The sequence below is a fragment of the Bos javanicus genome, chromosome 18, assembly GCF_032452875.1.
Source record: "Bos javanicus breed banteng chromosome 18, ARS-OSU_banteng_1.0, whole genome shotgun sequence".
NCBI lineage: Eukaryota > Metazoa > Chordata > Mammalia > Artiodactyla > Bovidae > Bos > Bos javanicus.
This window is the reverse complement of record NC_083885.1, coordinates 23,789,815-23,805,841: the sequence shown is the minus strand read 5'-3', so window position 1 is coordinate 23,805,841 and position 16,027 is coordinate 23,789,815. Positions and strand designations below refer to the sequence as shown.

The window sequence follows — 16,027 nt, the reverse complement described above, 5'->3', positions numbered from 1 at the left end:
TCAGCACCCTTTTCTCAATCACCTACTTCCTAACTGGACTTGTTTAACTTGGGTTCTCGGTTAGGGTCTGCTATGAGCTAAATGTTTATGGCCCTTCAGAACCCCTATGTTGAAGCCCTCAACCTGAGTGGGACTGTATTTGAAGATAGGGCCTGTGCAGAGGTGATAAAGGTCAAATGAGGCCATAAGGGCAGGCCCCCAATCCTACAGGACTGGTGCCCTTGTAAGTAGAGGAAGAAACACCAGCATTCTCCCTTTCCACCGTGAGAGGGTACCATGATACAGTGGCCATCTGTGAGCCAAGAAGAGAGCTCTCACTAGAAACCAGATTGACTTGCACCTTGGTCGTGAACTTCCCAGACTGGAATTGTGAGAAAATAAATGTCTGTTGGTAAAACCACTCAGGCTGTGGTATTTTGTTATGGCAGCCTTAGCTGACTAAGACAGAACCCCAAATCCACAAGTTGAATGGAAGAATAATAAACTCTGCAAGTACATTCAGAACTGTACCTTCAGCAATGATCCCAATTTGGGTAAAGATTGTTTGTTATTATTCAGTCACTAAGTCGTGTTTGACTCTGTGACCCCATGAACTGCAGCATGCCAGGCTTTCTTGCCCTTCACTATCTCCCAGAGTTTGCACAAACTCATGTCCATTGAGTCGATGATGCCATCCAACCATCTCATCCTCTGTTGTCCCCTTCTCTTCCCGCCCTCAATATTTCCCAGCATTAGGGTCTTTTCCAATGAGTCGGCTGTTCGCATCAAGGTGGCCACAGTATTGGAGCTTCAGATTCAGCATCAGTCCTTCCAATGAATATTCAAGATTGATTTCCTTTAGGATTGACTGGTTTGATCTCCTTGCTGTCCAAGGGACTCTCAAGTGTCTTCTCCAGCACCACAATTTAAAAGTACCAATTCTTCAGCGCTCAGCCTTCTTTATGGTCCAGCTCTCTACTACGATCTCTATGCTACTCCTCCCATTAAATGGTAGAGTTGAATTCCTCTCCTCCTGACTCCAGACAAACTTTAGTGACTTGCTAAACCAACAGAATACAGTGGAAGTGACATCGTGTGACTTCTGAGGATGGGTCATAAGAAACCCTGCAGCTTGTCCCAGGCCTCTTGGAACACTTGCTCTCCAAACCCGGCTGCCATAATGTAAGGAAACTCAAGCAGCCCATGGGGTGGGTGGAAACTTATTCAGGGGGTGGAACCCCACATCCTCCTTGGAAGTGGGTCCTCCAATTTCGGTCAAGCTGCATCTACTAACACCTCACGGACCAGAAACAAATCATTCCCAGTAAACACTGCCCACATGTCAGATCCATGGGCAAAATCAGTGACTGTTGAGCCACTAAGTTCGAAGGAGATTTTTCCCTCTGCAATACATAATTGGAACACCAAGAAACACTTCCAAAGGGCCCCCAACCCTGCTCAGAGCCACCTCTGAGCTGTCCCAGGCATGACTTGGCTCATGTGCCTAGGACCTTCCACTCTATGTGCAGGCAGCTGGGATATAAGATGAGCAAGGCTCAAGAAGGTCTCCCTGGCTTGACACTGGCCACTGATCTCCCAGATTACATCCATCTCTGAGCTCCTTCATAAACAAAATAGAAAAATGTAACTGTTATACCTCATTTTATCCTGGGGAAAACATGAAGTCCATAGGGTCTAGGGAGCAACTAGAGGCTCGTCAACTTTTTCTGCTAAACCTCATTACTTACTCCTACACTGTTCTAAAAAATGCTGGGGCTAGAAAGAGAAACAGCCTTGTTGTAGTTCACCGATTCTCAATCTTGGCTGTACATTGGAATTACTGAAATTCAAAATTACTGTGTGGGCCTACCCCTAGAGGTGGAATTTAGTTGGTCCGGGGTATGGCTTCCCAGGTGGCTCTAGTGGTAAAGAAGCTGCTGGCCAATGCAAAAGATGTTAAGAGACAGGAGTTCAATCCCTGGGTCGGGAAGATCCCTTGGAGGAGGGCATGGCAACCCACACCAGTATTCTTGCCTGGAGAATCCCATGGACATAGGAGCCTGGAGGGCTACAGTCCATAAGATTGCAAAGAGTTGGACATGATTGAAGTGACTTAGCACACACAGCTTGGATATTGGTACAAAAAATCAAAACAAAACAAAACACTTGCCTGGCTGATTTTATGCACCCCCAGGGTTGAGAACAAATACTCTAGCCTCATCATCATTATCATTGTTGGCATTATTGTGCTAAGGTAGGTTGTCTAAGACTCTAAATAAAGCCAAGTTGGAATTTGGAGACAGTCCCAGGCAATGAGGGAAGACCTCTGTCTCTGATGATCTCATAAATAATAATCACCCTTCACATTAATACAGATTAACTCGCCAAACAGTTGAATGTGTACCAGCCTTGATGTGAGCTGATCGTGGCATTAACTAATGCTGAATCTCAGGGTGACCCAATGAGGCCCTCTTCAACTGTCTTCAAATCCTCCAATTCACAAAGGAGAAACCTCTGCTTGGTTGCTAGCATGTCTTTAACATCTCTCCAACTCTTGGCAAAAATCAGGGCATTGATTTGCACTGACCAAAATTTAAGTAACACTGACCTACATCTTTGTCTCCATGGCAGCTAGAGAAATTGTGAAACAGCCATATGGTTCAATGTGATTTCAACCTACCAGGAGAAAGCTGAATCTCAGAGGCTTTTGATGACTTGCCCAAGGACTCAGGTCACTGCCTCTCCACCCTCTCCAGTTTCAGTTTCAGTTCAGTCACTCAGTTATGTCTGACTATTTGTGACCCCATGGACTGCAACATGCCAGGCCTCCCTGTCCATCACCAACTCCTGGTTAGTGATGCCATCCAACCATCTCATTCTCTGTTGTCCCCTTCTCCTTCTGCCTTCAATCTTTCCCAGCATCAGGGTCTTTTCAAATGAGTCAGCTCTTCGCATCAGGTGGCCAAAGTATTGGAGTTTCAGCTTCAACATCAGTCCTTCCAATGAATGTTCAGGGCTGATTTCTTTTAGGATGGACTGGTTGGATCTGCTTGCTGTCTAAGGAACTCTCAAGAGTCTTTTCCAACACCACAATTCAAAACCACACTCTCCAACTTAGTATTTAATGAAAATCATGCCAATGGAGGGGGTCTTCCACCATATAACTGGGAGACAGCCGTTGGGCTCCATTCGTACTCTGATCTCAGAGTAAGGGCCAAGCAGATCCCACTGAGAGGGCAAGGGAAAGAAGGCATCCAGGGTAGGACAAAGAACCTGGAATTGTGGAGAAGAGTAAGACTCACTGGTTCAAGAGATTGATTTCAGGAGGGATGTGGAGAAAAAAAATTGGTTCAAAAAAGAAAGAACCTTCTATTGCAGCCAAGGCTGCAACAGGAGACAGTGAGAGACTCACCCCCTCCATCACTTCTTTTGTTTGCTTAAGATACAATCTTCCCATCGTGGTGTTGACTTTTCTTGAATATGTCAGGATTCTGGACAGCAGGCAGAACTCTATTACATGAAGAGGTGCTGGGAGCTCCAAAAATGCTTCCAACGCTGGAACCCTAGTTAGCTGTCAGACTGCTGGGGGAGGCAAGTTCATCTCCCAGGTCACCTCCTCCTCCTCCTCTGATAACAACTAATCTTTGAGCTTCAGGATGGGGGGTGGGGAGCTGAACCAGATGAGGCGATTGCATGTGAATCCAGATTAAATCCTGGAGGGAATATTTGCACCTGTTACTGGGATGTGATTTACTCTTGGCCAACATCAGGCATTTTAAAGCCTCAGGCTGAACTTAGGGTCTGGCCACTTGAGGGTCAGCCACTACTATTCAGGTCAGAGGCCCCTCAGGCTACTTAGGGTGCTTGTCACATAAGCAAATCTTCCAGCCCACCTCTCAGCGGGATCCTTTAGTCATGGTCTGATTGCAATGGTGGAGATCCACAGGCTATATTTTAGCAAACACTGACCAGGGTGTCTCAGACAGTCTTGACCCAGGGAAAGGTGGGCAGTGGGAAAGGGGTGGGGATGCTCTTGGCCAGGATGTGGGGGCAGGTCCAGGAAGCACTGAAAGTCCTTTTCCATTGGACATTCCTGAGAAGGAAGCAGGGCAACCTGGAGCTCCAGAGGCAACAGATAACACTCATAGACAGACTGTCAGAGACAAGGCTCTTATTCATAATAGAATAAAAGAATTTTAAAACAAGAAAATGCACTGACAGTAGAACTTAGTGGTTAAGGGGCTTCGCAGTGGTTCAGATGATAAGGAATCTGCCTGCAATGCGGGAGACTTGGGTTCGATCCTTGGGTCGGGAAGATCCCCTGAAGAAGGGAATGACTACCCACTCCAGTATTCTTGCCTGGAGAATTTCATGGACAGAGGAGCCTGGTGGGCTATAGTCCATGAAGTTGCAAAGAGTCAGACATGACCAAGCAACTAATTTTCACCTTTCATTTAAGAATCAGCCATACTCAGGGTCTGACTTCTTTACTTGCTAACTGGATAACTGACATCAAGGTATTTTACTTCCCTGAGCTTCATTTTTTTTCATTGAGTAGATGGGACATACTAGAAAATACAAAGGTTCCTGGGAATCTTGCAACGTATAAATAAGTCAGTGCATTTAAAGGACATGGCACTGAGTCTGGCACATGAAAAGGGCTTTATAAGCTCTTATCATCATTACCAGGGTCATAGGATGTTGCAGCCAAAAGTGATCATAGAGGTCATCTAGTGAGTCCCATGCCAATGTCATGACTACTGGCCGGAAAGGAATCAATAAAGGAAGAAGGCACTTAAGTGCTACGGCTCCCTCGGCTCAGCTTCTCTCTACCCAGTCCTCTGGTGGTTGCTCTCCAGCCAAGGAAAGAAGCACATTTGTCATCAAGGGAGTTTGGAGAGACCTTCCTATAGTCTCTCCAAGCCTGAGAACGTCACCTTGCTGCCTTGATCGTCGCTCACTTTGCAGGGCTCACAGGCCAGCTGTCTGCAGGCCCCAGCAGGCTCAGCCAAGGACAGCCGGGTTGCATCCCCCCTCCCCTTGCTCAGACGTTTAATCAAAACAGTATTCAAAATATGATTCTGGGAGATTATATTGGGAGATTTGCAGGAGGCTCTCAGTGGGGGCAGAGATAGTGGGAACAGATTGCTGCTGGGGGCCAGAGGCTGGGATCGCAGGCTCAGACTCGCCATTCTCAGGCTTTTGGCTTTACTCTTGGAGCCGACCATCAGCTCTGCAGAGAACATTGAGCACAAGGATGGAGAACTAGATTATCTCCATACTTGACTGCAGGGGAAACTAAGAGAGGGCAAAGGGCTTGTCCACGGCCACATATTGAGGGAGTAATGGGCTTCCCAGGTGGCTCAGTGGTAAAGAATCTGCCTGCTAATTCAGGAGACATAGGAGAGGTGGGTTCGACCCCTGGGTTGGGAAGATCTCTTGGAGGAGGGCATGGCAAGCCACTCCAGTATTCTTGCCTGGAAAAATCCCATGGGCAGAGGAGCCTGGCAGGTTGTAGTCCATGGGATTGCAAAGAGTAGGACACAACTGAGCATGCAATGCAACGGGATTAAGGTGGCCAAGCCACTTCCTGGGATTGAAGGCTACTCTTTATGGCCCCTCTCATACTCCAGCCCTTCTCACATTCCAGCCAACCAGTCCCAGATCTTTGGGACAAGCCTGGGCTACAGGCTCCTGCTTTGGGTTGTGGGAGGTAGGGAGAGGCTGGATCCTGTAGATGAGGTCCTGGATGGTACCTGGACCTTATTTTCTGAGGTTCAGGGTCCTATAAAAGCTCCATGACTGGAGGCAGGGTGCAGGTAAACCCTCTGCCCACTACCATCCTCCCTATACTCTGCATCCTAGTCCCAGTTCAGTCACATGACCTTGATTTAGGTGAGTCTCTTCTCTCAGGAGTTCACTTTCCCATCTGGAAATCTGACTCCATGTGATGCTACCGTCCCTCTCCCCTCCACAGAATGGTTAGCTGGTGCCCCACTTCCAACTGGGGGCACTGGGAACTAGCTTCCGCAGCCTGGCGGTGGGGTGGGGCTGGGGTGGGTGGGGGTGGGTTTACCTGGCCCCCTAGGAGGGGGTGGGGTCGAAAGTGCCTTGAAAGAAACCTCTAGCTAATGCTCTTTATTACAAGCGTTAATCCTGCAAAGCCGACTGGAAATAATGTTTATCTTTTCGCAGTTTAATTTCCCGGACCCTAAGCCGCTGGACAGTGAGGGCGACTGGAGGGTCCCTGGAGAGGCTGTGGGTAGGAGCAGCTGTCACCCAGGAGCAAAAAGAAGGCAGGGAGGGGGTTTCCCAGAGGAAGAGGGAGAGGAGTCAGAGCGAAAGGGGGCCTTGGACGCTGAGTGGAGAGTTAGATTTATCTTCACCACGGGTTCTCTATGACCCTGAGTCAGTCCCTGTCATTTGGCCTCAGTTTCCTCATCTGAGGAAGGGGTTTGTGCTTTTGTAATTCATTATCTCTGACTATTCTATAGAAAAGGCAGAGTGGGGCGCGGGCAGGTGGCCTGTTCCCCTTGATTTTTTAAACATCCACTTTTCCTCTCTGCAGCCTTCAAGGTTCTTAAAATCTCCTCGCAAGGTTGCAGATCCTTCCTGTCCCAGACTTCAGTGACCAGTCTGCTGGCACCGCGCTGGTCTGAAAGGCTGTCACCCAGCCACGGCCGGAGGGGCTGGAGCCCTGCAGTGGAGACAGGGCCCCTAGGCGCACACCCCAGCAGCCCCCCGCCCCACCCCCGCCTCCCCGTCCCCATCGGCTCCCCGGACCTCCCACTAGGGCACCATCCCGGGTTCGCCTCTCTCTTTCCTCTCGCACAGCGGCGAACGCACTCGCGGGCAAAAGCCGAAGCCACTGGGCCGGGGACACGAACTCAGGGCTCTCACCTCCGCCCCTCCGCACTCCACAGCCCTAGTCTGGACGCTGTTCACTCCCGGGACAAAGCCGCTTTCCCCGCTCATCGGCTCCCATTGGTTGGCCCGTACCGGAAGTGTTTGCTGACACTTGATTAAACGGGAAGGGTGCCCTCTTCTCGCCTCTAATCGACCGGGCAAGCTGTCCGACTTGGCCGTTGGGTCAGAGGGGTGGAGCGGACCCCCATCGCCCCTCCTCCCAAGAAACTTAAAACTCAAATACGAAACAAATCCAGCTTCTACCCAAATATCCGGACAGCTCCCCTCTCCCTTTTCCTGCCCCAACCCCAAGTTGTGCACTCGTTCCCCCTCTCCAACTCCTCGGAATCGGCCGGGAGTGTCTGCAAAGTTTTGTGGGCCTTGGCCATTACCTTGTCAGTTTCTCTCCCAGCTACAAATGGGACTGAAATCTGCAGCCCATGCTGCCCTGTCTCCAGAACCTCTGACCGCATCCCCTCCTCCCCACCACCCCGACCTCACTGAGCTCCCCAGTTGCAAACAGGCCACACAGCTTGGGTTCGGTGGATTATTTTTAAGGACACAAAGAGTGAGAAAGGGGAGGAGACACGCGTGGTCCTTAGGAGCCAGGTCAGCATTGAAGTTACAAAGTGAGGGTGATGGGGTGAGTGAACAAGAGAGGGAGTGGCTTGAGACCTGAATCCAGAGGGGAGAGGCAGACTAGAGTGCTGAGTTAGGTGCCCTGGGCACACTCGCCCAGCCTTCCCACTTGACCTTCCCCAAGGTGCCCTTCCACCTCCTCTGGGGATCTGAAAAGACGGACCTCTGCCAGCCACTCCCCTCCTCTGAGTGCCAGGAGGGCCATTCGGAGTATTTCTGTGTGTCTCTCTCTTAGGCGAAGTGAGAGCCCTAGACCCTGGTGAGGTCTCTTAGCTTCTTAGTGTGGAGGTGAGTTCCAAAAAGCAGGGCTTATTTCCAGGATGCTTCTGCTAATTGCAGCCATTGCGCTAACCTGCTGAGAGAGGAAAGGTTGATTAAAACCCGAAGGCCACTCAGGGGCTATTCTTAGGAAATCCAAGGTCGGTGGTGTCTCATCACAAGGGAATCCAAGGTCTACAGGCAATTTGCTTGCCAGGGGTAACATTTGGACCCTGTTAGGTAGAAGTTCAAATAAGACTGTAACCCAATTTTCTAAGCTAGTAGTTAATCCTGAGAGAAATGACTTCAAAGAGCAGAATCTGATGGTAATTGCTGGAGGCTTCCAAATGCTTTGGGAATGTCCCTTTGTGGGGTGAAATTCCCTTCCAACCCAACACAGCCAGTGAACCAGTGAACCAGCCAGGTGCAGGAGACAGCTGATTGGCAGTCCTACCCAGCTTGGTAAGACGGCCCTACTCAGACAGCACTCATCTGAACTACACCCCGAGGGATTTCAGTGGGCTGCACAGAGAGCTTCTGGCCTTAAGCACTGGCCTTGAACAGACTATAGGTATCTGGCCTTTCCCCTGAGACTTCTGGGAAAGCCCTTGTGCCTGCCTGGCCCTAGCAAACTCTTGGTACAAGACCATCAGGGGAGCCAGCTGGCCTCCTCCAAAGGGCAGGCAGGGGACAAGAATGCTTGGGCTGGAGGGTCATGACGGTGCCCACCTGGCACATCTGGAGAGATCTAAACATTGGAGAGACCTTCTCCTCAATGACTTTTTAAGTGTTTCCTAGGTAAGTTACTGTCTCATTCTAGCATAATCTAGTATTTGGTTTTAAGACGATTCAGTAGCTAGAACTCTGATCTCTAAACTTCTGTTTCAAGGAATGCGGTGAGACACACTTGAGCTAGGCTATGTCTGAACCTGGGCAGAGAGCCTGTGCAGCGGCTGGGTACCCCAGAGCTGGGGTACGGGGACTGGGGTGAGGGAAGGTGGGGAGGGGAGGGGTCTTGGTCAGACACGCCCAGAGCCATTGGGGGCCCACTACCTTCCGCTCCTGATGGGTACTGGCACCGCACCGCCGGCTCCCTCCGCCGCGGGCAGGGCGCACAGTTCAGCGGCAGACCCTGTAGGGCAAACGTGGGGTTTCCAAAGGCTTTGGCTACTCGGGGAGACTCTTGGCACGCGGAGTCTCTGGGGACCGCGGGTCGCGCGCCCGGGCCTGGAGGCTGTCCGGGAATCAGATGGTGCTCAGGACTTCGTGGCTGGGGCAGGTTTGGAGGTGCCCCTTCGACGACGCTGGCGGCCGCCGTGTGCGCCAGAGACCAGATGCGCGGTGGTTTCTCGCTGCAGGGGTAGTGCATGGTCAACGTGGGGCCTCCTGGCTCGGCCCGGAGGAAGTCGGCTTCTCCCGATCTGGGGGGCTCAGTGAACGAGAAGCGGGGTGCCGCCAGACTGCACTCCCTGCGCTCCTGCCGGCCCTCTCGAGCGGCGGCACATTGCGCCGCCGGCAGCGGCTGAGTGTCTTTATGGAACTCAGCCAGTCTGTCCGTAGCTGTGGCCACTGCTTCCTCTTCATCCGCCTCCTCTTCCTCTTCCTCCAGGTCTTCCAGGTCACTCAGCCGGAGCCCCCGGGGCTCCTGGCCAGCAGTAACGTCTGAGGGAAATCAAGAACGAGTGAGAAAAGCCCCAGGCCCCAAGGGAAATCCTCGGGAGTGCCCATCCCGGAGAAGCTTTTAGCAAGATGTGCCCTGCACTCAAGGCAAACTCGGTGTAATTCACTAGGATGGCCACAGCGCCTCCGACACTTGTCCCAGGGCTGTGGGCCTGCGGCTGGGAAAGAATTCCCGCCCTTAGTTAGACCTGCTCTTACCCTTCGGAAGAGCCCTCCCCTTTGATAGCGCAAGGAAATGGACACTTTCCCTAAGACCTGGATCTCAGTTTCTCGGCCTTAAAAAAGCAGAGGACAGTTTTTATCCAGTGTCAACACTCAGCAGTGGCTGGTGTGTATTATTTAATTCAGAAAATATTTACTGAGCACCAGCTATGTGCCAGACATCATTGAGGCTTTTAAGTATTAGGAATTTAGAGAATACAGCAGTGGAGGCTTTCTCTGGTGGAGCTAACATCCCTAAGAGGGTAAGTATGCCACAGGAAATAAAGTAGGCGCATGTGGTAGAGAATAACTAGGGAAGCTAGCTGGTGTGGGTGCACAGGGAAGGCTTTTTGGAGGTGGTGCTTTCAAGTCTGGAAGAAGGCAGTTCCCAGTTCTGTAGGGAATTCCAGGCAAAGGGAACTGATTGCACAGGCAAAGGCCCAGAGGCATGCAGGGGTTGCAGGTGTCAAAGGAAGCCAGGGGAAGCCTTCCACAGAAGCTATGCCATTCAGTGGTTGTGAAATCCGATCAAACTGTTTGATGAGTGGAAAACCCAGGTAAGTTGGGGCAGGGAACATGGGGTACCTTTGGTGTCACCATTTAGGCAGCCCAGCAATTCCTCTGCTCCACCCTCCTCCTTCCTTTCTTCCCCGCCTTTGTTCTTGGGTGCCCAGGTCATCTTGTTCTCCTTTTTGAGGCGCCGGCGCGCATTGGCGAACCAGGTGGACACCTGGGTGAGGGTCATCTTGGTGATGATGGCCAGCATGATCTTCTCGCCCTTGGTGGGGTAGGGGTTCTTGCGGTGCTCGTTGAGCCAGGCCTTGAGTGTGCTAGTGGTCTCCCGGGTGGCATTTTTTCTGCGCCCAGCACCACTCAACTCCACCGCTCCATACCTGCGGGGAGAATCTGGCTCACAGTTCTGGGGCTGGGAACCTGGGGCTGCAGGCAGGAGACAATCTCTGTCCCTGAAGGAAGTGAGGTTCTTCTCACCATCCTAGCCCACAGCCCCCCCACCCCATACTCTGTGGATTGGTCCTACCTTGGCAGGGGAGGAGGAAAGGACTTATGATGCCAGCCACCAACGCCCCATGCCTTACCGCTCATACTGGTACTGCCCCAGTGTTGGCTCATAGGGATAATAGGCTCCTGGTTGTGCCAGGCTGGATGTAAAGTTCCCCGCAGCCTCCTTAAATTCATACTGTGGATTCTGGAGGGGGAGGAGGGAAGAAATAAGGACTACATTTGGGGAGGAGGGGTGGGGAGTTGCTAAGGGTGTGAACTCTGGAGTCAAGTCTGGTTAGTACTGCAGCACCACCACTGGCATTGACTGTGTGATCCTGGGCACAGCTGTTTAACCCCTCTGTGCCTCAGTTTCCTCTTGGTAAATGGGATGACAATCATGCCTAAAGGTTACTGAAGAAACATGCTTGGTAGAATTCCTGGTGCAGCATAAGCAATATTTGCTGTCATTTAACTGTTACTACTTGTGTCTCCCCAACTGCCTCCCAACAGCTGGGGCACTTTCTTACTTCCTTTCCGGAGCCATTCTCTGCCTCTTTCTATCTCTGTGACTTTGGGTAAGGTTACTCAAGCCACTGTGAACCTTAGATTCCTCACCTGTACACTGAGCCTAGTGATGACTTGCCTACTTCACACAATTAATCGAGGTACAGATGTTTTCTAAACAGGATGGACTTCTACAAACTGTAACATGTTGTAAAGATTTTTTTTTTTTTTTTACTTTATATAGAATCGTAACCATTTCCTTTCCTCGAACTGGTGCTGTACGTCCTAGATTTTCCTAGATGGAAATATCACACGGGATTTCGCCCCTGCCGCTCCTGCCCCCAGGCGGGTGGGTTCTGTCGCGCGGACCCAGGCTCCACCCCGGGTACTCACCAGCGCCCCGTACAGCCCCGGCGGCTCGGGGCTGTAGGGCAGGTAGCCTGGGTAGCTCTGGGCAGCTGCAGCGGCCGAGTAGGGAGCTCCATAGATGCCCAAGGCCGCGCCCAGCTCCGGCCTCGCACTGCCCAGCAGCCGACTGTCGTAGGGTGCGCAGCAGAGCGCGGCCGCCGGGGTGGAGCCCGAGGCCACATCTGGGACCGAGCGCGGGGCGGATTCGCAGCAAGTGGCGCTGGAACTTGCAGAGACCAGAAACTACGGGGGCGAGAGAGGGGGCACCGGAGGTCAGAGACCGGCGCCTAGGGCTGACGGGAGCCAGCGGCGGAACTGCCAGATCAGTCCTTCCTTCAATGTGAACTTAATTCCCCCTTGTGCTGAGCGTTCTCCTGAGGACTGTGACGGAAATGATCCGTAGACGCCATTTATCCAAACCGCCTTTATAGACTCTCTTAAAGCTTTGCTAAAGCTCCAGAGTTCCAGGGGCTCCGGGTCATGGGAAGGTTCTGAAACCGGAATTACAAAAGCCAGACTCGGCCAGTTCCCTCGTGAACCCTCCCTCCTCGCAGCCACAGGATCCTACCAAGGCCGAACTTCAAGTTTGCCTTAGAGACCGCGTCTCAATCTTCCCACTTTATAGATAGGGAATGAGGACTACGGAGAATAGGAGGCTTATCCGAGATCACAAAGCAGGGCAGAGGTCAAGCTGGGGCTAGTCCTTGGGCTCTCTGCTGAGAAACTGAACAGGGGTGGGCGTCTCCAGAATTTCCCCAGGAGACCCTGTCACTGCACAGTGCCCACCCAGATCTGGAAAATCGAAGGAACCGGAAGCTGAGAGCTTGGACCTACCCGTGGAAGGGAGAGGAAAAGAACAGAGGATCACAAACGAACGAGCCCAGAAAAAGAGTGAGACAGAGTCTGAGACCCTCCCGGCCACCTCGGATATCTGTACAGCGAGGAGGCCTGTCTGGAAGGTTCCCGAGATCCCACCCACCTCGCGGAGCGCGAGGTCAGAGTGCCCAAGTTTCGGGTCACACGATTCTTCAGCTTGCCTGGGAGAGCGGCGCATTCTCTGCCAGGGATGGGGCATGTCAGAGGGGTCTGCGGTACACTATCCAGGTTCCTGCTCTCTCTGGCTTCCCTGGGAACTCGTGGGAGAGGAGGGCTTTGCGAGCAGGTCCCGGCACTGGGCACTCCCTCCTTCAAGTCTGCCCCCATCCCTCATGGGGGCGGCTCTTACCTGGGAAGCACTGCCGTAAGGGTGTCCAAAGTGCGGGAAGGACATCGTGACTGTCCGTGACCCCGCCGCCCTCTTCTCTTGCGGGTTGCCGCCTCAGCCCCGCGGTTCTGCGCCTCCAGCCGTCCGCGGCCTCGGTTCCTTACACGGTCGCCGGTGCCCAGTGCTGGGTCCTCCGCCGGCTTGGCGTGGCTGGAGGCAGAGCCAAAGGCAGCGCGGCTGCCGAGCCCTGCGCTCCAGAAGGCTCCCCTCCGGCCCGCGAGGTCCGGAAGACAGAAGGGCCCATGGATGGGCACGGGAAGGGAGAGGATGCGGGTTCCCAAAAGCGCGCGGAGGCGAGGCCAGGTGAGGCGCGGTGCGGGGCTGTGCGGCTCCCGAGGTGCCCCAGTCCAAGGTGGCCAGAGGCTCAGTGTGACGTCACGGTAATCCCGGGCCGCCAGGCGGGCCCCCGGGCCCTGGGGCCCCGGGCCACCAAGCCTGCCAAGCGCAGCCAGCCCGTGCGCGCGCGCGCGCTCTTAACCACACTCAGACTTGTTCCGGGAGGTTTGTGCAGCTGGTGAGGAACGTCAAAGACCCTGACCCTCTCTGCTTGGCGCAGGATCCTACCCCTTTTCGCCTTAAGCTCACGCGCGCGCGCACATACAATCTCTCCAAATTACCCGGGAGAAGTAGGAGAAACGCCTCCCACCGCGCCACGCAGGCCCCGGGCGCAGCGCGCCTACCTCCTCCCCTGCGGCCCGGAGGAGGAGAGAAGCACCGGGCGGCGAGGGAGGAGAGAATACAAAAGAAGAGACAGGAGAAACAACAGGAGGAAAGTGGGGGAGAAAGGCTAGAGGGAGAAGGAGGAGGGGAGAGGAGAGAGATGAGGAGTCTAAGTGAACAGAGGCGCGCGGGGGAGGGGAGGAAACAGGGGTGGGCGAAGGCTGGGTGGAGGTGGAATGCTGGCAGGTGGAGGAGCGCAGAGGCTCGGGGGACAAGCCTCCAGCCCGGCCCCCCAGCCCCCACCTCCGCTGCAGGAAAGTTTGTTCGCACCGCTGGCCCCCAGCTCGTTGGGGGCAGCGTCGGTGGATCCACTGTTCCGGCCGTCTTTTGTCCTCGGGGGCCTGGCTCCCCGCCCTAGGACTCTAGCTCGATCCAGGATCTCCATGACCCGGTCTTTACTAGGGTCTTGACCCCAGGGTTTCTCTGCTGCTCTCTGGTCCTCTAATAGACCGAATAGCGCCCTCTCCAGGTCAAGTTCAGATCCCCCCCTCGGACTGTGTGGGTAAAGGCGCCAAGTCGGACCCCCCTGGGCATCTGCAGACGGCAGGCGGAGATTCCTGGGCGTCTTCTCGGAAGGCGAGACTTGGCTGTCTCGTGCGCGCCGCTCGCTGGGTCCACGGGGGACCGGGGAGCCGCACGAAGGCGCTGGGGCCGGGCTGCAGCCACTGAGCTCCGCTGGGGGTGGCGCTGGCGAGCCACGGTTCAGCGCGCGGGGAGGGCGGCCGGTTCTCCGAGCTCCTCTGGGTCTCCTGGCTGGGCCCAGCGATCTGACCATCCCCTGCATTCTAGGGGCCCTCAAAGGGGCACTGATGGCGGACGAGCTCATTGGTGCCTGGGAGGGGGCTGTGTCCCCAGGGCGAGGAGCCGCCAGTTTGCGAGGACGGGAGAAACTGGACTCCTGAAGGCTCAATCCCCAGGCCTCCCGGGGCCTCCAACCCCAGGGCATCTGGGGGGCGTAAAGGGGTTGTTAGTCCGGTGGGAAGAGGTCTTCCGGGGATGCTGCCGGCATCCGAGTGGAACTCTAGGGTTTTCAGGTTTGCAGGCCAGACACCTCAGATTGTCTCAGAATGTTACTCGAGGGGTCACCGAGCTTTACATCTTACAAAAACGCTCTCCCAGGCCCTCTCTGCGCCTTCCCAGAGGAACCGGGGGTGGTGGTTCAAAGGCCTAGCTCTATTTTCTAGCTGAAACGCAAGAACGCGGGGCCTGGAGGTTAGGAACTATCGGGATCTCTGACCTGGGTTCTGGCGAGGCAAGGAGGAAGCCCAGGGACGGGTAAGGTCTGGGTCCCTGGCCCCGAGCCTTCTCAGGCACTTTTCAGCGGAGACTAGTAGGCCCGGAAGTCAGCTTCTTTTTTCTTTACAGATTCTACAGAACGCGCACCGTGCTTGAATAAGCCGCAAACCGCAGACTCCACCGCCTAAGAGATTATTAACAGGAGCACCAGATCCATTCCAAATAGGAACAAATCCAGCGAGGTTTCCTGGCTGCGGCTACCTCGTGTCGTTACCTTGGAGAAACCTTGCGTTCAACCCGGGAAAATCCTAGTTAGAAGAATTACAGTTATCGCCAGATTGATTTAGTGATAAAAATTCACCGTAATAGATAAGATTCCTTGATTTTTCAAAATGCATTTTGGAGCCATCTACACGTTTGCAGCTGGGATACATCTTTTTTTTTTTTTTTTTTAAGTAAGAATCGGAGAGAATTCATTAAATTAGTCCCTTGGGGAAGATTACTGCTAATTAATTAATTGCAAACATTTCCAGAGGGATGGTATGTCAGTTGTAAACTAATAAAATTAGGTAGTTGAAATACTTACTCAGCAACTTTGTTTGCCCATTCATTCCTAAGAAGATTTTTTTTTTTTTTAATGACAGAAAAATGGGGAGGGTGGTGAAGAAAAAGCATTAGTTCTGTCCCCTGGCGATTGGGTTGCAAAGGAGAAACTACCATATAGGATTTATTGATTTTCAGGTGATTTATAAGATCTCTGTGGTATCAGTGCTGTGAGCAGAGCCTCCAGGCCTACCTCTTGTCTTCCCTCTCCAGGATTCAAAAAAAGCAACATGATTTGGAAAAAAAAAAAAAAAGAAAGAAAAGAGGAGGAAGAACAGTGGTGAAGTGAATTGGGAGCTGTGATATAAATGCTTCAGCATTTTTCCTCATCTGCAGAAAAGAAAACAAACAAAAGAGCCGGTTTTTCTGTTAAGGCATCTTTCTTTCTATTGTGTTCAAAGTTGTTTTAAGGTATAAGAATGTCTTGGGGAGGAAGGCTGCTCTTTCCAGGCGTGGAGACCTTGATTTCACATTGCTTTCCTGGAGAGGCGGCACCAAAGCAAGTCTACCTGGTGCCACTGACATTTGATTGTCACCACCGTAAGCATTTAGTAGGGTTCCGTAAAAGTGTTCCTATGAAGTGTGCCTTTTCCCATTATTTGGGGACCCTCATTACAAAACCAAACC

At 52.9% G+C, this 16,027-nt stretch overlaps 1 protein-coding gene and 1 long non-coding RNA gene across 3 annotated transcripts; one reads left to right on the top strand and one right to left on the bottom strand.

Moving 5' to 3' along the window:
• Positions 1-7,418: 7,418 nt before the first annotated feature.
• On the bottom strand, positions 7,419-13,991 carry IRX6 (iroquois homeobox 6). 2 transcript variants are annotated; one of them, XM_061387230.1, is made up of 6 exons: positions 12,803-13,991; positions 11,563-11,820; positions 10,761-10,870; positions 10,249-10,556; positions 8,836-9,444; positions 7,419-7,879 (listed from the first exon to the last, which is right to left on the bottom strand). In XM_061387230.1, exons 1-6 carry the CDS (start codon positions 12,845-12,847, stop codon positions 7,872-7,874), a joined length of 1,338 nt encoding a protein of 445 aa, XP_061243214.1. In that variant the 5' UTR covers positions 12,848-13,991; the 3' UTR covers positions 7,419-7,871. The 2 variants fall into 2 exon arrangements, with proteins under 2 accessions (XP_061243214.1, XP_061243215.1); XM_061387231.1 differs by having other exon boundaries at positions 7,419-7,876; positions 12,803-13,690.
• LOC133230183 (uncharacterized) lies at positions 11,741-15,382 on the top strand. The gene is made up of 2 exons (XR_009730780.1): positions 11,741-12,571; positions 14,927-15,382. It is a non-coding gene; the product is annotated as an uncharacterized LOC133230183 (long non-coding RNA).
• The last annotated feature ends 645 nt before the right edge of the window (positions 15,383-16,027 follow it).